The 22,340-nt window shown below is 31.5% G+C and overlaps 2 protein-coding genes across 3 annotated transcripts; both read left to right on the top strand.

Moving 5' to 3' along the window:
- Nucleotides 1-369: 369 nt before the first annotated feature.
- Nucleotides 370-4,873, top strand: LOC123921204 (rRNA-processing protein UTP23 homolog). Of its 2 annotated transcripts, none has more exons than XM_045973641.1 (7): nucleotides 370-1,296; nucleotides 1,433-1,623; nucleotides 1,724-1,804; nucleotides 2,969-3,089; nucleotides 3,250-3,564; nucleotides 4,055-4,114; nucleotides 4,601-4,873. In XM_045973641.1, exons 2-7 carry the CDS (start codon nucleotides 1,433-1,435, stop codon nucleotides 4,685-4,687), a joined length of 855 nt encoding a protein of 284 aa, XP_045829597.1. In that variant the 5' UTR covers nucleotides 370-1,296; the 3' UTR covers nucleotides 4,688-4,873. The 2 variants fall into 2 exon arrangements, with proteins under 2 accessions (XP_045829597.1, XP_045829599.1); XM_045973643.1 differs by having other exon boundaries at nucleotides 4,055-4,103; nucleotides 4,599-4,866.
- A 10,387-nt stretch (nucleotides 4,874-15,260) lies between these two features.
- Nucleotides 15,261-21,796, top strand: LOC123881849 (asparagine synthetase, root [glutamine-hydrolyzing]). The gene is made up of 13 exons (XM_045930596.1): nucleotides 15,261-15,604; nucleotides 18,048-18,186; nucleotides 18,496-18,591; nucleotides 18,687-18,828; nucleotides 18,922-19,112; nucleotides 19,372-19,533; nucleotides 19,656-19,736; nucleotides 20,052-20,273; nucleotides 20,367-20,501; nucleotides 20,634-20,714; nucleotides 20,799-20,885; nucleotides 20,991-21,098; nucleotides 21,370-21,796. The coding sequence occupies exons 1-13, from the start codon at nucleotides 15,525-15,527 to the stop codon at nucleotides 21,598-21,600; spliced, it is 1,755 nt and encodes a 584-aa protein (XP_045786552.1). The 5' UTR covers nucleotides 15,261-15,524; the 3' UTR covers nucleotides 21,601-21,796.
- Nucleotides 21,797-22,340: the final 544 nt, after the last annotated feature.

Below are 22,340 nucleotides of genomic sequence, written 5' to 3'. Positions count from 1 at the left end.
TCTTTCCCTAAATTTGTATTGTGATTATTTATTGAAATAAATGTCGTCACTCTATTTCTTTAGATATAGTGTTTAAGTTATGTCCTTCAACTTTTATTGGCAAATCAATTTATAAAAGAGATGTTGCGTTCTGATTGTTGTTTTAAAAAAAATTACTCCGATTAAGACCCAAAAAAAAAAATTTACTCTGATTTTTTTTTTTTGAAGACATAAATTTACTTCGATTTAATTTAATGACGCCAATTTTATTTATTTTTTTTTTTTATAATGTACGCCAATTTTTATTTGAAAGTGTTTGTTATTTTTAAAAAAACATATACCTACTTTTAGGCTTTAAAAATCCGGATGAAACAATTCAATGTCTATGAAACAAATCAAACAATTCCGACCTTTCTCGATTGAACTCCAAATTACCTTTTTTTCTTTTTTCTTTCTAGAATTAGAAAATTAACTCAAGAGATTTTTTTTTTTTTGACAGTTAACTCAAGAGGTTAACAAGAGGAAAACACAAGTTCATTGTTCTCTTCCATACATAACCCTAATTCTAAATCACCAAAGAATCTCTAAAATATTTGCAGCTAGGGTTGGGAACGGTTCAGTAAAAAAAAGATTTGAAATGTTTTTCACCTTCTCCTAGCATCGCGCTGCCTCTTCTTCTCCTAACTTCTATAGCTCTCGCCGCTGCTTTGCTCCATCTGTCCCAGCAGCGACACTCACCATTCTAGCCCCGTTCGAAACATACTGCTACATCTCCATCGCCTTGCCGCCGGAGCAAATCTCATGTCAACGTCACTGGAAGAATAATTTAAGAATCTTATAGAAGAATTATTGTTACTAACATTGAAAGAAGAAATCAAATTCCCCTTTGTTGAAATATTCTGAATCATAGAAAATCAAATTCCCCTTGAAGTGCGTTGCCACTGTGACAAACGGTGAGAGGCGGCGACGGTGCAACATTGACGGCGATGAGAAAAACCGAGGGAGGTAGATGGAAACGCCGTTTCAATTCTGTTTCTTCTATTTAATTTTAAGTTTTTAATACCAGCCTTTAGATTAAAGTTTGCCACATGTCACACATCCATAAGAAGAAAAGGACTAAAAGGAGCTAATAGAAAGGAGCAAAGCCGCTCTCCTGTTAGAAGCACCAGTGTCCCGCCGTTCTCCATACTCTGCCGCAAAAAGTAAGCACCAGTGTCCCGCAGTCGGAGTTTGTCGCCGGCAGCCGCACAACATATACAAACACAACACAACAGAAATATTCTCCATAGCAAAGCGATTCCGCGATTGAAAGCATAGGTAATTATAAATTTTATTTTTTGCTTTAGAATCTGGATTTCAATTTCATGAAAGAAATCGTTTTGTTTATACATAAATATGAAAATTTAGGTTTTCATTGTTTTAATTTGGATACATATTTTTGGTTTTTATGTAGATGAAGGTTAAGAAGCAAAAAAGGCATAGGAAGAGTTTAACGTTTTACACTGCATGTTTTGGTTTCCATAAGCCTTACAGAGTTCTTTGTGATGGAACATTTGTTCATCACCTTGTTGCCAATCGTATAACTCCGGCTGACACGGCTCTTGCCAATATTCTTAGTTCTCCTGTCAAGCTTTACACAACAAGGTCTTTGTTTTGATTTGTTTCAGATTCTTTTGTTTTGGTTTGTTAATTTATTTTTTGTGTTGTTGATATGGGTTTTTGATTTTGGATTGAGGTAATGCAGCTGTGTTTTAGCCGAGTTGAAACGGCTTGGTAAATCCTATTCTGAGGCTCTTGAGGCAGCTAAGAATCTTATAATTGCAAGGTTAAACAATTCTCTATCTTTCTATATAGTATATACAAATGCTGCTTACATTTGCTGGATAACAAGTGATTTAACAAACCTTATGATAGATGTGCACGATGAATGATACCGGATTGTGTAGGTTGAAACCCTTTTATATGTGAATTTGTACCATTTTTCTTTATTAGAGGGGTCTAATGGGTTGGCTTAGAAAATTTTGGGCTATGTGGTTTTGGAAGGCTAAGTTAGGTTATTAGTATTGTTAAATGGTTGCCATGGTGGAATAGAGTAGCGGAGTTTTTGACAACTGCCATAGGCAATTTGTGAAGGGATGCCTGCCAGGGCAGCACGATAGGCCGTGATGGCATCCTTATATGACGGGTTTTTGGCATTCCCACATTAGCAACATTGGGTTAGGTTGATAATTTTTCTTTTAAGAAAATAGGCCCGAATAATTCAGTCCAATAATTTTTTGTTCGACACAAAGCAACATCTCCTTTTGCCTCAGCAAAGAATCTGCTTCAAAGTTTTGAAAGAATATGACTAAGCCTTTTAAATCATTTAGGTTTTTCTTTTATTGTTGTTGCTAATGTTTGAAGTTCTTTTTCTTCTTTTTATCTCCCCCTATTATTGTTATCTGGTAAGAAAGCCACCTTTTGGTCCTAGCCTAATTGATTAATTAAGTGCTCCAACAAGTCAAGAAGTTATTGTGGATAACCTAAATCACTTGCATTGTCTAAAGGAAAAAGAAAAATAACTTCCTCATCCAATCCCTTCTCACTTTGGCCTATTAGTTCAACTTTTCAAAACCCGGAGAAGGCAGAATTCCTTTTCAAACCAACATTAATAGGGATGACCTCTTAGAAGACTAATCTTGTGCCTTGGAAGTATGTAAACTTAAAAAGTATTGTTACTTTGTTACCCTCATTGAGTTCTGTTATAATTGCATTGAGAATTAATATTTATACAGCCATATACATATGGAAATAGAACTGACTTTGACATCCACAATGTGAAGAATTGAAGCTGTATTTTAACTTTTTTAAGCCTTAATCATCAATATCTAATATTCTATTAGTGCACTAGACCAGAAAGGTCGTCGTTTATTTATTTGGTTTGAGATATTTGAGCACATGTATTGCCGTGGTTATGGTTTTATAGTTTGATATAAACTCCATTTTGCAGATGTGAGCATGATAAATGTGTGAGGGCCGATTCCTGCATCACTGAGGTTGTCGGAGAAAATAATTCTGAGCACTTCTTTGTTGCTAGTCAGGACGCTGACCTGCGGAAGAAGTTGGAAGAGGTTGGAATATTTTTTGTAATGTTAATTGCAACAATCAGAATAAAATGTTATTTGCATAACTGACCTGTTTTGTGCCAATGACTTTATCTAAAATGTGTCGACTTTGTGTTGAATTGTACCATTATACATATGTTTAGTCTCTTTTATCTGCTCGTTGCAGGTACCTGGCGTGCCTCTCATATTTGGTCTCAGAAATGCTCTTTTCCTCGAATCTCCATCTGCATTTCAGAAGGAATATGTCAAAACTTCTGAAGAAGGACGATTGCATATGACCAATAAAGAATACCAGATATTTAGGGAGAGGGCAATGAATAGATTAGCTGCTGGGGAAGCCGACAATTCCAATACTGAAATAGTTGAAAACAAGGACTCAGAAGATCCTATTGCAAGTGCACAGGCAATAAAAAGAAGTATTACTTCAAGGAATAAGATTGGAATCAAGGATAGACCCCAGTTCAAGAGAAAAAGAGCAAAGGTTATACTTTATTTTTGAGCTGTATTTTTTTTCTTGTTTGATTTTTTAATTGTATGTAGACTTATAGGCTATAGCTTACCGTTTTGTTGGTGGTGATAGTGGTAATAAGAGAAACACATAGGAAATGATATAACCTGAGAGATGCTCAATTACTCTGAGATATTTATAGCTGATTACAACAGTGACTATGTAACTGAATATTAAAAGATCGAAAGAATTAGAGACTCCAGCCGGCACTACCACATGGAAGTGATTGTTAACCAACTGGCAGTATTTGTTTTTAATACTTTAGTAGCAGCCAATTGTTCATACAGACTTCATATAATTTTGCCTCAAATTAATTTCTTTGTATTTCTTTCTCTCGCCCCCCCTCTCTCTCTTATTTGCAGCACGTGATGCACTTTGCATAGAAAGTTTTAGTCATTAGTTATTGTTTCTAACAGTTAGTGCATTGTGTCATTTTTTGATGATATCACTGTGAACTTTGCAGGGTCCAAATCCACTTTCTTGCAAGAAGAAAAAAAGCCGTGAAGACCAAAACAGTTCAAAGGTGGGTGGCAAAAAATATTTAAATGTTTCTTCAATTTGAACTTGAAAACACTTAGCTGCATCGTGAAGAGTTTGGTTGTTTTTATGTCTCTATTGGTTTCAATACTATAAAGGGGGGGGGGTCTCGGCATAGCAGTTAAGAGTTACTATTGTCTGACCAGAATCTCAGGGGGTGGAATCAGTCTCTTGCAAATGCAGTCTTCTGACTAACTAGGTCTACAATTGTTCTGAGCCTTCTATTCATGAGTTATATTTAACATAGGTTTCACCGTTGGAACTGTGCAAAACTGTTCAGATGCTACTTATTGTTGTTTTGTTCTGGTTACTTTTGGCATGTGCATTAACCGAATTCCAAATTGCTTAGTTTATTATCTTTTGAATGCTTCAGCTATTGTACACTATCTTAAATGTGTTTTAACTGTGGGAGTTATATTTTGCATTTTTCCTATAGATCTGGTGGATATTCATTAATTTGATTCTTATGCAGGAAACGAAAGGAGACAACACAGCGAAGAGAAGCAGAAAAAGGAAGAGGTCACGTAAAGGTCAAATGTCAGCTGAAGCAAGCAGTTAAGTAGATCATTAGGTATATATGGATATGGATGAGCTCCCCAAGTTTTCTACTGCTGATGAGTTTAGAGAGAATGCCAAATTTTGATTTATGTTATCATGTCAAAGGAAAGTACATTAGTTGCATTTTTTACTCCTGTACTGTTGTTGTTCTCGTTCCTGTTAGGAGATTATTGATTTGGACATTATTGATTTGGAGTAGGGGTGATGGTTCGGTTTTGAGCATAAAAGTCATCCTAACTGCGAGATAAAAATGCATGCGGTTCGGTTTGGTTCGGTTGATTTTTAAAAAGTCATCCAAACCAAACCAAACCAATGCGGTTTGGATCGGTTCGGTTGGTGCAGTTTAAAACATAACGATTGTACCGAACAATTTTAAGCATAAAAAAAAAAATAAAAAATTGAAGTTCCAAAATAACATTGTAGTACCAACAAAAATTATTTATCCAAAATAACATTATAGTAACTTACAATTTTAAATATATAAAAAATTGAATTTTCAAAATAACATCACGGTACCGATAAATTTTGTTTATTTAAAATAACATTATAACACCAAAATAAAATTTCAGTACAAAAAATAAAAATAACTTGAAGTTCGATTAATTTGGTCGACTGACTTGGTAATTGGGCATGTATATTGGAATATAAATATATTTTCTTTTACGATATTGGAATATAAATATATAATAGTAACTTAATGCGGTTTTTGCGGTTATCCGCGGTTTTTGCGGTTTGCGGTTTTGCGGTTTGCGGTTCAGTAAGAAAGTCATCCAAATACATCCAAACCAAATGTGGTTTTTGTGGTTTTCGGTTTGGTTTGGTTCGATTTGCGGTTTTACTTTTGGATTGGTTCGGATACGATCACCCCTAATTTGGACAATGATTCTAAGTAGGCAACGGTGTTAAATTATTAAGCTTATAATTTATCAAGTTTTTATGTCTCAGACAAACTAAATATGCTATGTAACTATTAGGCAAATCTTCATTTAGAGTTATTTTAATTTAATTGAAAGTTTCAAATAAGCCATTCATCCTTTTTCTTTAAGTATCAAGTCAATCATTTGTTTTTAATAAATTTTTATTCCAGGTCTACTTATATTACAATTTTTTTTTTTGTATTAACCATTTGTTTTCTGGGGGAAAGGGTGCCCTGATATTCTAGAGTACGGCTGCGATGTAAATATAACTTGACCAAGAATTGTTCTCATAAAAAATCAAACTCGGGGTTCTTCCAAACGATTCGTTCTAGGAGGAGTTGAACTCGATACCTTTACACAATATACACAAATGATAGATACTTAAGTTCTTTAATCATTTGATTTAGAGATTAATTTTTGGTCGGTGCGTATGAAAAATGTTTTATTAAAAAATATTTTAAATGAATTTCAATTACTTTAACCAATTTATTTATTTTTGATAATAATTACTTTAACCAATTAAATATACATAGTCACGTCCTGTGGAGGATAATGTGGTTTACTAAAAATTAATAATTCATCTTTTGGTTAGTAAATCTTTTGGAAACATGTATATGAAAAATGATTAAATGAATTTTCTCTTACAACAATATATGAAAAATGAATTTTATCTAACATTGTGTATGTTTTTAAACATAAGTGACTGATTTCAAATGAAAATGGGATAAATGATCTGTTTCTTTACTAAGATACTGTATATTCTTGGCTTAAATAAAATGTTAATCCCTTGCGACTATAATTTCATTTTAGACCCTAAGTTTTTTTTATTTTTATTTTTTTTATTTAGATTCAATTCCTGCAAATTACTACATTAATATAACATATGTACCAAAAAAAAAAAAATACCTTAATATAAAACTGTCAATCCCTAAAGTCATTTTATTATGTAACGTAACGTCACATGTCATGATTATATTAGGCCACGTATGACATTAAAAACTAAAATTATCAATTTTTTATTGATTTTTTTTTGGTGAGTTTTCACCACCAATATCTGATTCACTAGACTGTTTAATCGAATTCGGGGGTCAATTCTGACATCAAGTGGTTCCAATTTCCTCCCGATCATAGTTGCGGGGATCGAACCATAGTTTTCCTACCAAGTCCAGCGTCAATCACCACTGAACCAACTACCAATTGCTATCGATTTTTGAATTCGAGGGGAATGAATTATATGCATAAACTCTCAATTCTAAACACTAGAGGCATCTAGGATGAGTAATAATAGTACAAACACTATCTATTAGATCATCTTCTATGCTAAGTTTGTAAGCATCTTATTTTAGATTCTATAACTATTTACAACTTGACAAGTACTCGCCACACCACAGCGACATATTATATATTCTTAAGTAATTCATATATATATATATATATATATATATATATATATATATATATATATATATATATATATATATAGAGTCAGGATCCGTTGACACCAACTAGTTTGACACCAAATGTTACACCTCTCAATAACGTTTTAACCGATATAAATTTTATAAAATCCACCGTTGGATTGAAAGTTTACATCATATAGATCATTTGTGTAAAATTTCAGACAAATCCAAAATCATTTGATATGCTATTGAGACACATAAATATTAACGGCATTTAAAAAAATACAAAAACCGTTAATTTTGATGTATCTCAATAACATATCAAATGATTTTGGATTTATTTGAAATTTTACACAAATGATCTATATGATGTAAACTTTCAATCCAACGGTGGATTTTATAAAATTTATATCGGTTAAAACGTTATTGAGAGGTGTAACATTTGGTGTCAAACTAGTTGGTGTCAACGGATCCTGACTCATATATATATATATATATATATATATATATATATATATATATATATATATATATATATATATATATATATATTTTACTTTTTAATAGTAAGACCTTTTCAGAAACCCTCCAACCATATCAACTCTTTTATATTTTTTATTTTTGTTTAATTATGTTTCATTCAAATATTAATTCATTGATTTTAATTAATATAATGAAATGTATTTAAACAATATAATATATATTTATTTTTTTTATAATAAAATTAAAAACATTGAGAAATACATAAATAAAATGAGAAACACATTTCTTAAAAAAAAAAAAAAAAGAGAAACACATAACCATACATGAAATTAAATTCAACTTGGTTAAAACAGTTCATGATCCCACTTTATACACCTTGGTTTTATATTTATTCTACATTAATTATTTGAATACACCTATTGTTTTTATAAAATGACATAGTTTGTGTAGTCTCTAATTATTTTTTTCGTTTCTTATACATTTTCTCACTATATATCGATATTTTTCCTACCCAAAATTCAAATATTAATTTATCAATTCTTATATAAAAATAGTCTATTTCTTCTGCTAGAACCACTTCATGTTAGTCATTTTTAGCTTACTTATTAACTTCAACAACTAACCACATTAAAATAAAAATATTTAATCCAAGCTATCAGTCAATAGTTCATGCCTTGTTAACTTGAACAATTAATCACATTATAATAAAAAAATTAATCCAAACAATTGAGACAGTTGTTCATGGCATACGTACCTAATGTTCATATATAAACAAATATCTCAAAATTATTTATATGTAACTTCACTTCAATGCTACTCATCATTTTTTATTTTGACATATATGTGGTTACAATTTAATTGTATTCCATTAATATTAGTGAGTGAACTAAAATAACATTTGAATTATGTATATATACACATAATACCACTAGGAAAATAAATTGAGGAGTTGAGAGTCTTTATCAATCAAAATCTTCACTTATGTGGATTAGGAAATAATGAAAATAAAAACGACCTAAGAGAGCTACCAAAAGTCATAAACCAAACTTTGGAAGGCATAAACCACATGTTAAATTGTCATGAAGTGAAGTATCAAAATAACTCTATGTAACCTCTAAAAGCCACTAAGATTTGGATGCAAAAAATCGATATCGTATTATGAAACGAAGATTTACCATCGCAATTCCATTGATGACTTGATTCTATGGACAGGGACTTCATAGGGTTTAATTTGTACTTGTAGTTATAGATGAGAATTTTTTGTTTTTATTTGTTTAGCTTGATTTCACTTTTAATTAAGTTTATATAGAATACGAGAAACGTAATGTTTTTATTAGTTTTATTGTTTTTCTTCTTCTAAAGAATCTAACGCTGAAACTTAGAGCATCTCCAATAAGAGTTTCACCATTCAGTTTCAAATACTATGCAACTACCATGATTTTTGCTTTCATTAGAACACATTTAGGTGGGAATACAAGTTCCATAAAAAGTTGTAGAGTATCTTATTTAAGATAATGTTCCATATAAATATATAATTGATTATACTTGTAATTTATTAACCAAAGAATTAATTAAGCTATAGTATCTTATAAATCGTTTAAATATACACCGTCAAAGTAAAATCATTGTGGTTCCAATGAGTTTAACTCAGTTGGTAGGGACATCGCGTTATATACGCAGGAGCCGGGGTTCGAACCCTGGACACTCCACTTATCCACCTTTAAAGTGAAATTTCTACCCATTAAGCTACCTGGAAAAAAAAAATATAAATTACTCGTTATATAAATGTGACATGGTACACTGGAGCCCACTATATAAAAGATAAATTACCCAAAATAAGTATCATAAATTATGTCCATTGGAGATGTTATGGACACTTAATATATGATGTGGCAAGTGCGGGGTAAGTTAAGTTCTATATTAATTAGAAAAATGGAGGTTAAACATTTTATGAGTGAGAAAGATCCATAAGCTTATTGTCTTAAGGTCTTGAGGTTAAAATATACTGTCAAACTCACTTGTATAGTTGTTCAGAGTTCTCCAACGGATATTAGTCACCGTTAACGGTAGTAGAAACTTAGTACGAACATCATGGTAACCCAATTTTTTTTTTACTAATCACACTTGAGTTTATTCACTCGGTTAAATTAACAATACAATTATACGAATAAAAGATTTTTCATAACTCAAACATGCATATTGTACTCATTATATAAAATAAAAAAATAAATAGACATGGATTGTACTCTAATTTTATCCACCATCAAAACAAATTAGTGACACACATTTGTCAATGAATTATAGTCCTCTACTTATTCAAAAGTCTAAATAAAAGAGAGCCTCAATATTTTTAATTGAATCAGAACCTTTCACTTAAATTAATTATATACTACCAAAGTTTAAGTAGTGTTCATAAATTTTTAAAAAATAATAAATATTGATAAATTAAATCATTTTTACATTTAGTTCCACCCTAATTCTTTCTCCCCTCTCTCTCAGCCGCGATCTTTTCTTTTGTTGATTTTTCTTGGTTTATCAATTAGAGAGGGGTGGTTTAGGATCAATTTTGATCCGAAATCACCCCTCTTGATTGTTTTTATATTTCTTTTTATTTAAATAAGTGATATCCACATACTTTTTGAGTTTTATTCGAGTTTTTTCTTCTGATTTTTTTCATCTGGTGTTGTTTTAATCCCGTCTTAGTGCGGAGTTTTGTTTATCCCGTCTTTGTATGGTGTTTGTCCCGTCTTGGTACGGTGTTTTTTTTGTTCATATTTGCAGGTTTGTTTCTATCTCAATTCAGTGCAGATTCAATGACTTTAGCATCATCAACGTTATTGATCCGGATACATGATTACTCCGGACATTTGAAGTTTGTCATATCAATTGTAGGCTTTGTCTTAGACATTATGCCGTTTTATGCTATTAACTCGGATACTGTGAGCCTGTTTGTGTTTGCAGATTCATCCTTATTAGTTTTTAGCGAAATTGAATTTGTAATGATTTCGATTGATGTATTCCCTATAAATTTGAATGAATGAATATCGTTGTTTTTGAGTAAAAAAAAATCATTTTTACATTTACTTTATTAAAAATGATAAAATTTATTTAATAAATGTTTTAATTTTTTTGTCAGGTAAAATAAATTTTAATTTCTTAAAAGAATCAAAGTTTTAGGACAAAACTAAAAGAGATAAAAATTTTCATTTCAAAAAAAAAAAAAGATAAAATTTTGAACAGAGGGAGTATGTTAATTAATATAGAAATGAGCCCTAAGACATGCCTAAAAGCCACAAAACGGCCTCACAGACACACACATATATATATATATATATATATATATATATATATACACTATGCGTTTTTGGGATCTGCGTGCTCCTTGGTTAGAACCTCTAAGAGGTCCTAATGGTTTGGACTTGAGTAGACTGAAAAAAGACATACAGCCTTGGCAAGAACGTCGTTCCGCAGAATATATGACTCATGCTCCCTTAGGTTCTTTAAATTCCGTGGGTGGCGTAGCTACAGAAATTAATGCAGTCAATTATGTGTCTCCTAGAAGTTGGTTAGCTACTTCTCATTTTGTTCTAGGATTCTTCCTATTCGTAGGTCATTTATGGCACGCGGGAAGAGCATATATATATATATATATATCTAAAATGTGAGAATACTTGTAGGGTCATAATTCCAAAATAAAAATGATTTAGACACAAATAAAAATATTTCAAAACCATAACATTTAATTCTTTCATCTTTTATTTTTTCTCTTGTGTTTATATGTCATCAAAATAATTTTTATTTGGGATTATATATAACCACACAAGGGTTTCTCCACAAAAGCCATGAGTTTTTTTTGGTTACAGGAAAGAAAGATGTGTGTGATCACGTAATTTGTACAAGATCTAATATATCATTTTTTGGTCTTAACTGACTCAACTAATCTTTTATTTTATCTATATCTATATAATTAACAATTAATTATATGACATAATTCTCGTTGTTTTATTTTATTCAAACATATAAGCAAATAAGCAATAGATGTTGAATTTTAATTAGTGTGAGTTGCTAAGTTTTACATTAACTTTGAATGATAATTGAAGAATTTTGACTTTATAAGAGAGGTGATACTTTAAGCTAATGTCTTAAGATTTTGGGTGAAAATGTGTCATCTCCCTCTTTTGTAATCTTGTAAAATTTTACTTGATGTTCCTCCTACCCGAAGTCCCCCTACAAGTCAATAAATTAATAATATATTTTATCTTCCAAAATAAATGAATCATTTTATTTCTGAAAGAGTTTCTTTCAAAGTGAATGATTTTTATTTAATTTTTTTTAACACAATATTTATTATATTTTTCCAACCGTATCTCTAATTAATTAATACTTTTTTCTGAACGGGAAAGTAAATAAATATATAAATATAAGAAGAAATTAAATTCTCCAGAAATAATAAAGAGTACTATAAGAAATACTCTAAAAATAAAACAGAAAAAGAAAGAAGGAGGAGGAAATAGAAATGAAATACGGATCCGGATTCCGTGCAGTCGCTTTTCCGGTGCAGTCATGCAGTCAGAACATCTATAGCCGTTCGATCAAGATCAGACGGTTATGATTTAAACTATTATAAATTGACTGCATTTGTTTAAACTGTCCGATTGTGATCGGATGACTATTAAACGACTGTATGAAAAAATGACTGCACCAGATCCAATTCCATGAAATACTCCAATTAATACTACTTGCATCAATTTACATTTATTTTAATACACATAAGAATAATTATATATTTAGTAAAAATATTTTTCTCTATTTCATTTATATATTTTGTTATTGAAAATAATCAAATAGACCACTCATCGTGAAATGAGTATTGTTGGGAGTCCAGGGGAGCTCAAGAGAAACAACGAGTTCAATGCTCCATGATCAAAAGACAGGGAGATACCACATCTCCACCCAAAATCTTACTCCCTCCGTCCCAAATTTTTAGTTTTTTTACCTTTTTAGTTTGTTCCAAAACTTTAGTCTTTTTAAGAAACTAATGCACATTTGGTAATACTTTATCATTTGTACCCTTACTAAAGTTAAAACATTAATTAAATATATTTTCTCTTTCTTCATAAAGTAAGGGTAAGAATGACTTTACTTATCATTTTTTTACCATTTCCTAATCTCTGTGCAAAACTCCAAAAAGACTAAAGTTTTGGGACGGAGGGAGTAAGACATTAGGTTAATATGCAACCTCTCTTATATATAAATCTAACATTCTTATCATATATATTCAATGTGAGACTTAATCATTCACACTTGAAATCCAACAATCTCCACCGAGTGTGAGTTCCCACCAAGCGAAAACAAAACTCTGATACCACTTGTTGGGGAGTTCGGGGAAACTCGAGAGAAACAATAGGATCAAATGCTTCATGACCACAAGAAAATGAGACATCATATCTCTATCTAAAATCTTAAGACATTAAATTAATAGATTACCTCTTATAAATTCAACATTTTTTCATACATAGTCTTTTATTTTTCCTATTATGTTTTATGTATTAAAGTGGAAATGAAAATATAAAAAACATTAGAGGTAAACGACGGGTCCTACATTTTTCTATTTCTTTCAGTTTGATTTTTACTTGAAAAAGAGAAGAAACTAACAGAATGGGTTAAGTAAAGGTTATTATCTTTTACCACATGGAAACCTAATAATCATTGAGCTGCAAAAGAGTTGGAATTGGATAAATGAGATGTCCGAAAAATAGTGGGACTGCTAGATATATGCGTGTGCGTTTGCTGCATGTGATATTTTGATAAGCGTATTGATAGAAGAGGTTGATCTCTACATATCCCCATTTCTTGCATGCAGTTTTTTGGATAGGCAACTAGTAATCCATTGGCTTCACCATGGGTTTGTATAGGAGGGTAAAAAAAAAAAAATCATGCTTTACGGTTTCTAGTAGGTTTTTATTTTATAGAAAGTTTGCAGTAGGTTTTTTCTTAATTAGAGTTATTAGTTATATATAATACTTTTGGTGAGATGATAGAGGAGTGGTAGTGCATTAAGGTGCCAACATAATTGGGATGACGATGACTTACTATGATACTATGCTTTCCATTTTAGCAAAAAAAAAAAAAAAAGACGTGTTAAACATCACTACAAGAAAAATGGTTATTTGCGGGGGTACATGTCCTTGTAAAAAAAACAACACAATTTGTGAAGGGTTATTCACCGGAAAAACAAGTTTCAAAAATCTTAAAATTTTGGCAATTTGAATGGGTTTTGGCCAGAGTTGTCAAATGGGCTGGCATGACCCAGTCCGATCTGGTGGACCAAAGTATCTACGAAGATTGTTTTTTTCGCTCTCCGTGTTTCTCTTAAACCCCCAAAAATCCCAAAATAACCTTGAATTTGGGGGGTTCAGGATGATATGGATTCTAAAATCCGAAATACATTAGGACAAGCAAATTACAGGTTTGGATTGTATAGTCCGAAATGGACAAGCAAATTACCAGGTTTGGATTGTACAACCCGAAATCATGTTTTATGCAGAAAATTACATAATGAACAATTTACAAAATTTTAAAAAAATTGCCTAGTTTGGCATGTAGGATCCGAAATGATTTCGGATTGTGTGATCCAAAGGCGACTGCAATCATAAAACCATGAAAATTGAAAAAATTAACGGTTTAAAGCGCATATTACCTCTTGTATGACTCCGATTGAGTATTGCGACCCTCTTTGAGTGAATAAACGTTGCTTTCAAGCCTCTGATACACCAAAAAAATCGCCCTAGTTTCAAAGCTCTCAATTGAGTGTCAAAGTAGTTATGAAAGTACAACTTCTGTCACATAGACTGTATTCGGATCCTACGAACCGAATATCAGCGTTTCCCGTTGGCACAATCCGAAACGATACAAAAATTAAAAAAGCAAGGCATTGCGGATTTGTACAATCCAAACTCATGTTTTCCTGGGCAAAACATCACATACAAGCCAGCCATAGCCAGCCAATTGCTTGTTAAACTGGTTTCGAATTGTATGGTCCATAACAAACAGGTTTCGGATTCTAGAATCCGAACACATTAAAAACAAGGGATTTTGGATTGTACAATCCAAATCCATGTTTTCTTGGGCAAAACATCACGTACAAGCTAGCCATAACTAGTCAATTGCTTGTTTAAACTGGTTTCGGATTGTATGGTCCATAACAAACAAGTTTTGGATTCTAGAATCCGAACGCATTTAAAGGGCCAAAATGGTCACGTTGGGGGCCTTAGAGGAAACTATTGGGGAAAAAAAGCAATCTTCAATATCTACATGGGTTTGCCCGGTCTAATTATTATTGGACTATACATTTATGAGTCCGGTCCAGTCTGTGTGAGTCATCTGGGCTAATGAGCTGGTCCGATCCATTTCAATTTTTTTTATTCATTTATTCGATTTTTTTTACATGACTTTGATATATTATTTTCTAATTTAAATCATTTGACTAAAAAAATAGAATTAACCACACTTATATTTATATACTAATATGTTATCTCACACGTGAAGACGAAGTTGGAAATTTACTCATTTTTTCAAAAACAACTGTAGCAATATGTACATGTGTGAACAAAGACTAAACTAAAAAAAATAAAAAATAAAAAATAAAAACCATATTTAGTTTTATCTTAAAAATAATTTAATTGACAAAAATAGTCATAGGAACAACGAACCACGTTTCACCACATGGCATAATATAGTTGGTATAAATTGTGGGTCCCATGTGGAGTGTCATGGACCAGCCAGTGGTAAAAAACAGTACATTGAATTATAAAGAAACGACATCGTTTCATCGTCATCACTTGATGGTGTCTATCATCAATATTCATATTATTATGCCTTATAAATACAACATATTCTAGGAAGAGTTATGCATACTGAATTGCTTTTATAAGCATTCAATTTCAAAACCATTACAACTACATGTTGTGTTCTTCTTCATAATTTCTTCTAAGTTCTTTCCCTATTTAATTTCATTATCACATAAAAATATACTACAATGTGTGGTATACTTGCTGTGCTTGGTTGCTCTGATCCTTCTAGAGCCAAGAGGGTTCGTGTCCTAGAGCTTTCTCGCAGGCAATCATTCTCTTCCTCTTTAGTATTCTAAATTTCATGCTCACATGATTAATTCTTTTCGCATATTTAATTTATATATACCAGATAATTATTGATTAACGGTTCTATTTGACCTATATTAAAGATTAAATATCTTTGTTTTTCAATAAATTTTAATGGTGATCTTTTTTGTGTGCTTATAATGGTGATTGAAGAGGATGTACATATTTTCTGGACTATCAGTTGATCGTAACGGTCTAATCTTTAAAAGAATTTGACTATGATCATATTTAACTTAAAAACAAATGATGATTTGTGATTGTTGGTCGTGCCACCAAATTATTACCATCTTTTGTCGTTTTTATAAGAAATCGCTGACTTTTTAGGTTCATTGATTAACTGATGTATCTTATATATAAAAAATACATTAATTATTCATTGAATATAAAAAATGAGTTGTTTCTTATAAAATGACCCGGAAAGAGCATCTTTATTTCTCTAATAAATCATATTAAGTTCTCACAAGATTATCTTTTACAATGGAGATAACAAGGTTGGATTGATCCTAAAATTTAATGTTTTATATAAATTTTTTTTTGCAACTAAACCAATTCTAGTCACACGAGACCGGTTCAAAAAGACTAATGTGAACTAATATTTTAGAGATTAAATTGCTCATTGTTAATTAAATTATTACTTGGCTTTTCAATTTGGATTTTCTAAAATAATGAGATGACTTTTAATTGTTAATTATTAAATTAAATTTCTTAGATGATAGTAGTATAAATTAATTCATACGCAACCGTGACTTTTTGGGTGGTTTTATGTTTTACAAATTCGTATTGAACATTACTATGTGCAACAATAAATTCCTTGTTGAGAGTGGCTGATTAAGATAGCAAGACAGGGCAATACTCTGTTTAGCTAGGAGGGTTATGATAATCTTTGTCATTATGGATGATGATTAAGAATAAATATGGGACCCAAATGACATAATCCATATTCCTTGTTTCAATCGTCATATAATTGTTAATTAGATTAAAAATAAGTGAAATGTCATATTCATTAATTAAATAAAAATCAATGATTGAATATTTGAAGTAATTTTATTCGTACTCCTTAATACAATATGCTGACAACTTCAAACGTTGCTTTCTTATTTATTATTATTAATGATCACAAGACTTAGCTTTATTTAAAAGTGATTATTTTTAGTTTACAATGAAATAGAGGATATACTCAATACTACTCGAATTTTTTTCATTAGATAAAATGTAGTGGTTTTTTTTTACGGAAGCGAACACAGTGACTTGTTCTTTAATTTATTATAGAAAATAAAATATTTTAATCTATTTACTTTAAGAGAAAATAATATATGTGCGGACAATTTAAAATATTTTTACACTGTTATCCAATAATCATATATTTCATAAAATCATCCCACTATAACCTATTTTAATTATATGATATAGATAAATGTTTTTTTTATTTTATTGAATATCAATACAAAATAATTTTACACCAAAACCATAGCGCCATTGAACTTTTACTTTCATTAACCTTTTACTTTAATTAACCATGGTCAATTTCCATTGATAAGATAAGAGGGTAATATATTATGGTAATATATTATAGGGTCATGCTAACCAGTGTCCCCGGGACACTAGTTAAGGATACCAAAAGAAATAATTTTTGCATTGAAAATAGCATTTTTTATACTTATAAAAAGTAAATTACACAATTTCCAATAGATTCATACCTTATTTAGTTCCTTAACCAGTGCCCAGGGGCACTAGTTAGTATTTTCCTATATTATATTCTGATTAGATCATTGATTGTTTATCAATTAGGACAAACAAGTGGTATGTAGGGTCCATGTTGAAATGCAATTATTGACAAATTTAGAGTGGGAAGGGAACTATGAACAATTCAAAGGAGAAATGACAATTTGAACAACAAAGGATTTAAAGTGGTTAAATAATTGTAGAACTATATTCTTTTATCCTTATGCTAATACTTATTCCAATAAAAAAATACCTACGGTCGAATCAGTTCATTTTGTACGTGTGAATTTTCAATAATTTATTATTTTGTTTATCTACTAAAATACTTCATCTACAGAAAGTTAGATTTTTCATTAGCTCAAAAAATAAATGTGACAAGCTAATATTATTTCAATTATTTGACATATGCCTTGTATCTTATAAATATGTAAGAACGAATTCTAATATCGAAGTTTTAGCATACCGTAAATGTTTGGTGCGCGATATGTAAACTCGGAACTCAACTTGTCTAAAATGTCATAATTTATTTTTTAAAAAAAGTGTTGTGACATAAATAACTTGTTATTTACTCAAGATATGAATAGCTTAGTAAGAGTTTTATTTATTTTTCTTTAATTTAATGGGTCTATGTCTCTATGATGGGTTGATTGTTGATTATTTGTTTGTTGATGATGTAACAGATTGAAGCATCGTGGCCCTGATTGGAGTGGGCTCCACCAACATGGTGATTGTTTTTTGGCACACCAACGGTTAGCCATAGTTGATCCTGCTTCTGGGGATCAACCTCTCTTTAATGAAGACAAATCCGTCATTGTCACGGTAGGACATACTATCTTCAACATCATCAATTACACTATCATCGATATTATATCGAAGGCGTGTCTAATAAATATGTGTCCGACACAGACACACATAGGACACTGATATGTGTGATTACATACAATCACTTTCGTACTTTGAAATTATTACCGATGTCTAGACATCAGTATCTTTGTTGTATATGACGTTCAAGTATGTCGGTGTTTCAAAGATTACGATCATGTTTAATTTCATGCAATTATGTTAGTACTTTACTAAAGTTAATGTTGGTAAATTTTGGTTAGTGATGTGTCAATATTGAAAATTCAGGTAAATGGAGAGATTTACAACCATGAAGAAATCAGGAAAAAGCTCTCTCATCACACATTCAGAACTGGAAGTGATTGTGATGTTATTGCACACTTGGTAATTACTCATCTTTGATTAAGATTTATGATTGAACTTGTAGTTCTTATGAACTGTATATGTTAATGTTACTGATGTTAATGTTTTTTTATTAGTACGAGGAATATGGAGAAGATTTTGTTGACATGTTGGATGGAATCTTTTCATTTGTTCTGTTGGATACTCGTGACAACAGTTACATAGTTGCTAGAGATGCTATAGGGGTAACTTCCCTATACATTGGTTGGGGATTAGATGGTAATTTTATATTATATATCTTACATTTGAATTTGATTTATGTTTTTTTTTTAGTTTGTATTTGAACAAATATTTGAATGTGTTTGCATTCAGGTTCTGTTTGGATTTCATCAGAAATGAAAGGTTTGAATGATGATTGTGAACATTTTGAGTGTTTTCCACCTGGTCATTTGTACTCTAGCAAAGATGGTGGGTTTAGAAGATGGTACAATCCTCCTTGGTACTCTGAGGCTATTCCATCAGCTCCTTATGATCCTTTAGCTTTGAGGCAGGCCTTTGAGAAGGTATGATTCATAAAGATCTTAGTACATAATTGGTATTTGAAGTTCTCTAAGCACATGTTTAGTTTCACGACGCAATGTAACATGTTTGACCGCATGTTTAGTACTTGAGTTTGATCCCTGACCGAAACAATCTTCAGTCATACTTTACTTACCTCACGAGTCACGTCTGAATTCTGGATTACTAGGGCCAACTGATACTCATTTTGTTTGGATTGGAAACTTTTTCATGATTTAAAATACAAATTGATTGTGATTACAGGCAGTGATAAAGAGGTTGATGACTGATGTGCCTTTTGGTGTTCTACTATCTGGAGGTTTGGACTCATCATTGGTTGCATCGATCACTTCTCGCTACCTAGCAACCACAAAAGCTGCTGAACAATGGGGATCAAAATTACACTCATTCTGTGTTGGCCTTGAGGTGCATACATACATACATACATACTGTTTTGAATCACTTATGCAAACTTTTTGTACTTTTTTAATTTTTCAATAAAATTCCTTTAATGTTGTCTTAATATTTGATCTTTTGATGTTGAGTAGGGTTCACCTGATCTTAAGGCTGGAAAAGAAGTTGCAGACTACCTAGGAACTGTCCACCATGAGTTTACCTTTACTGTTCAGGTAACCACTTGGAATCAATGTTTTAAAAACCAGATCAAAGATCAAACCGATAAAACATATGAGTCGTGGTTTAACTGGTTCGATGAATTGAACTAGATGACAAATATATAAGTGTTATTTGAAACAAAAATCAAATCGGTTGAACCAACTACAGTTGAACTCGGTTCAATATGGTTTTAAGAGACTGAGAAACAACTGTGCAGTTGAGCCAACCACCAGACTGGTTGCTTCTAAAATCGCTGCTTCAAATAGTAACATTTTAGATTACGATTTTGTTTTGAAATCAATAATAATATATGGTGTTATGTTATGTAGGATGGTATTGATGCAATTGAGGATGTTATATACCATGTTGAAACATATGATGTGACTTCAATTAGAGCAAGTACACCTATGTTTCTCATGTCAAGGAAGATTAAATCACTTGGTGTCAAATGGGTTATCTCTGGTGAAGGATCTGATGAGATCTTTGGTGGATATCTGTACTTTCACAAGGCACCAAACAAGGAAGAGTTTCACCAAGAAACATGCCGCAAGGTCATTTAGAATTTAGATGTTCGATGTTAGAACATAACATAAGGGTTTGAATCATAATGATTAATAGATATGTTTAATTTCTTTTATATGCAGATCAAAGCACTTCACCAATATGATTGCCAGAGAGCCAATAAATCAACCTTTGCTTGGGGTCTAGAAGCTAGAGTTCCATTTTTGGACAAGGAGTTTATCAATGTTGCAATGAATATTGATCCCGAGAATAAAATGGTATGAGTAATTATATGCGATTGAGAGTACTCGAGTTCGAACTTTAACTGAAACAACCTTTTGTAAATAAAAACATGAAACATTTTCTCAAAGTAAACGAGCTCATACTAAACTGGTTTATTTTACGTCCAGATAAAAAAAGACGAAGGACGAATTGAGAAGTATATTCTGAGGAAGGCCTTTGATGATGAAGAGAATCCTTATCTGCCAAAGGTACTAAGTAATTTCCTGCAATGGCTATTGATCTCTAAAAAATTAATTTACTAAACTAAAATAGAAACATTCAATTTCATGCAGCATATTTTATACAGACAGAAAGAACAATTCAGTGATGGAGTTGGTTATAGTTGGATTGATGGCCTTAAAGCTCATGCTGCAAAACATGTATGAAATCCAACCTTTTTTTTTCTTCTCTACAATTCAGTGATAAAGTTGCTATTATCATAAAATTTATTTTCCTTATAATTTCTTCTTGACATTTTCCAATAGGTGACTGATAGAATGATGCTTAATGCTAGTAATATCTACCCCCACAACACTCCAAACACCAAGGAAGGATACTACTACAGAATGATCTTTGAGAGGTTCTTCCCTCAGGCAAGATAATTAATCAACTTTTCTTAATTTTTGTAACCATAACCTATGTAGCACCGACACTTTAGATTGAAGGTGTGTTAGGTGTTCGACACTATCTAATGCTGACACATATGATTACATTAAATTCAATCATTCAATCAAATATTTCTATTTTTTTAAACTATTACCACTCTGTGCGTTGGTAACATTGTCGTATTTGATTACCATAAGGTAACATAATTTAAAAAGGGTTGATTCCAATATTGATTTTTTTTATTATTTTGTTTTGCAGAACTCAGCAAGGCTAACTGTTCCTGGAGGGCCAACTGTTGCATGTAGCACAGCAAAAGCTGTTGAGTGGGATGCTTCTTGGTCTAAGAACCTCGATCCTTCTGGTAGAGCAGCACTTGGAGTTCATGATTCAGCTTATGAGAATCAGAACAATGTAGTCAACAAACCTGTAGAATTTGAGAAGATTATACCCTTGGAAGCTGCTTCTGTCAAGGTTGCCATCCAGGGCTAGTGGCAATAAGTGACTATGCTAGAACGAAGATAATAATTAACATGAATGAAGAATTAGCCCGCTGTATTATTTTATCTGGGGCAATTAAATGATGCTATATAATATAATTAAGGCTTTCAATAAGTATTGCATCTTGTATCATTTTGAATTCTGTAATTTCAACTGTTATCTTAATCTATTTGGTTTTAAAGCTAAAGCTATGTGTTGCCTTGTATTAATTTCATAAAAGTTTTATTTATCAGATCAGGTGCGACTTTATTTTCACATTGATCCGCATTAAAGATGTTGATTTTACATAAGAATTAGTATAATTTAATTTAACTGATACCTTTACCTTGGCCGGAATAAGCCTGTTATATCCTAAGGCGATTTGCGCACCAGACAGATAAACTTTTAACGATTTATGACGTCCCAGGCTAGCCGTTCACCGGTTTTTGTTCGTGTGATATTGACTTGTTTGTGGTTTGCTGAGTTGCTGGACAATGTTTGACAACACTTGTTATGAGATAATAAACAAACTGAAACAAGAAACAATTGTTTCCAACCTCATATTAAATAGTTGTTCTTTTGGCAAGTTGAGCTCACCACAAGTTGTCATAATTCATTCTAAAACCACTATTAGTTATGAAACAATTTGTTGAGTTCAGTTATGCAACTTATAGGCAAGTCCTTTTGCCAATTTGAGCTCATCATAAGTTGTCATAATTCAACCTAAAACTACTATTCATTACATTAATTAA

Source organism: Trifolium pratense, linkage group LG4 (genome assembly GCF_020283565.1).
Source record: "Trifolium pratense cultivar HEN17-A07 linkage group LG4, ARS_RC_1.1, whole genome shotgun sequence".
Classification (NCBI taxonomy): Eukaryota; Viridiplantae; Streptophyta; class Magnoliopsida; order Fabales; family Fabaceae; genus Trifolium; species Trifolium pratense.
The sequence above is the reverse complement of the archived record's forward strand: the minus strand, read 5'-3'. Positions and strand labels throughout refer to the sequence as shown.

What these genes read in the sequence shown, in the direction of transcription:
- LOC123921204 (XM_045973641.1), top strand. Translation starts at nt 1,433, where the DNA reads ATGAAGGTTAAGAAGCAAAAAAGGCATAGGAAGAGTTTAACGTTTTAC. An exon ending in AAGAATCTTATAATTGCAAG is followed by an intron (nt 1,805 to 2,968) that starts GTTAAACAATTC and finishes TCCATTTTGCAG; the next exon opens with ATGTGAGCATGATAAATGTG. An exon ending in TGCGGAAGAAGTTGGAAGAG is followed by an intron (nt 3,090 to 3,249) that starts GTTGGAATATTT and finishes TGCTCGTTGCAG; the next exon opens with GTACCTGGCGTGCCTCTCAT.
- LOC123881849 (XM_045930596.1), top strand. Translation starts at nt 15,525, where the DNA reads ATGTGTGGTATACTTGCTGTGCTTGGTTGCTCTGATCCTTCTAGAGCC. An exon ending in ACCAAGAAACATGCCGCAAG is followed by an intron (nt 20,274 to 20,366) that starts GTCATTTAGAAT and finishes TTTTATATGCAG; the next exon opens with ATCAAAGCACTTCACCAATA. An exon ending in AAGCTCATGCTGCAAAACAT is followed by an intron (nt 20,886 to 20,990) that starts GTATGAAATCCA and finishes ATTTTCCAATAG; the next exon opens with GTGACTGATAGAATGATGCT.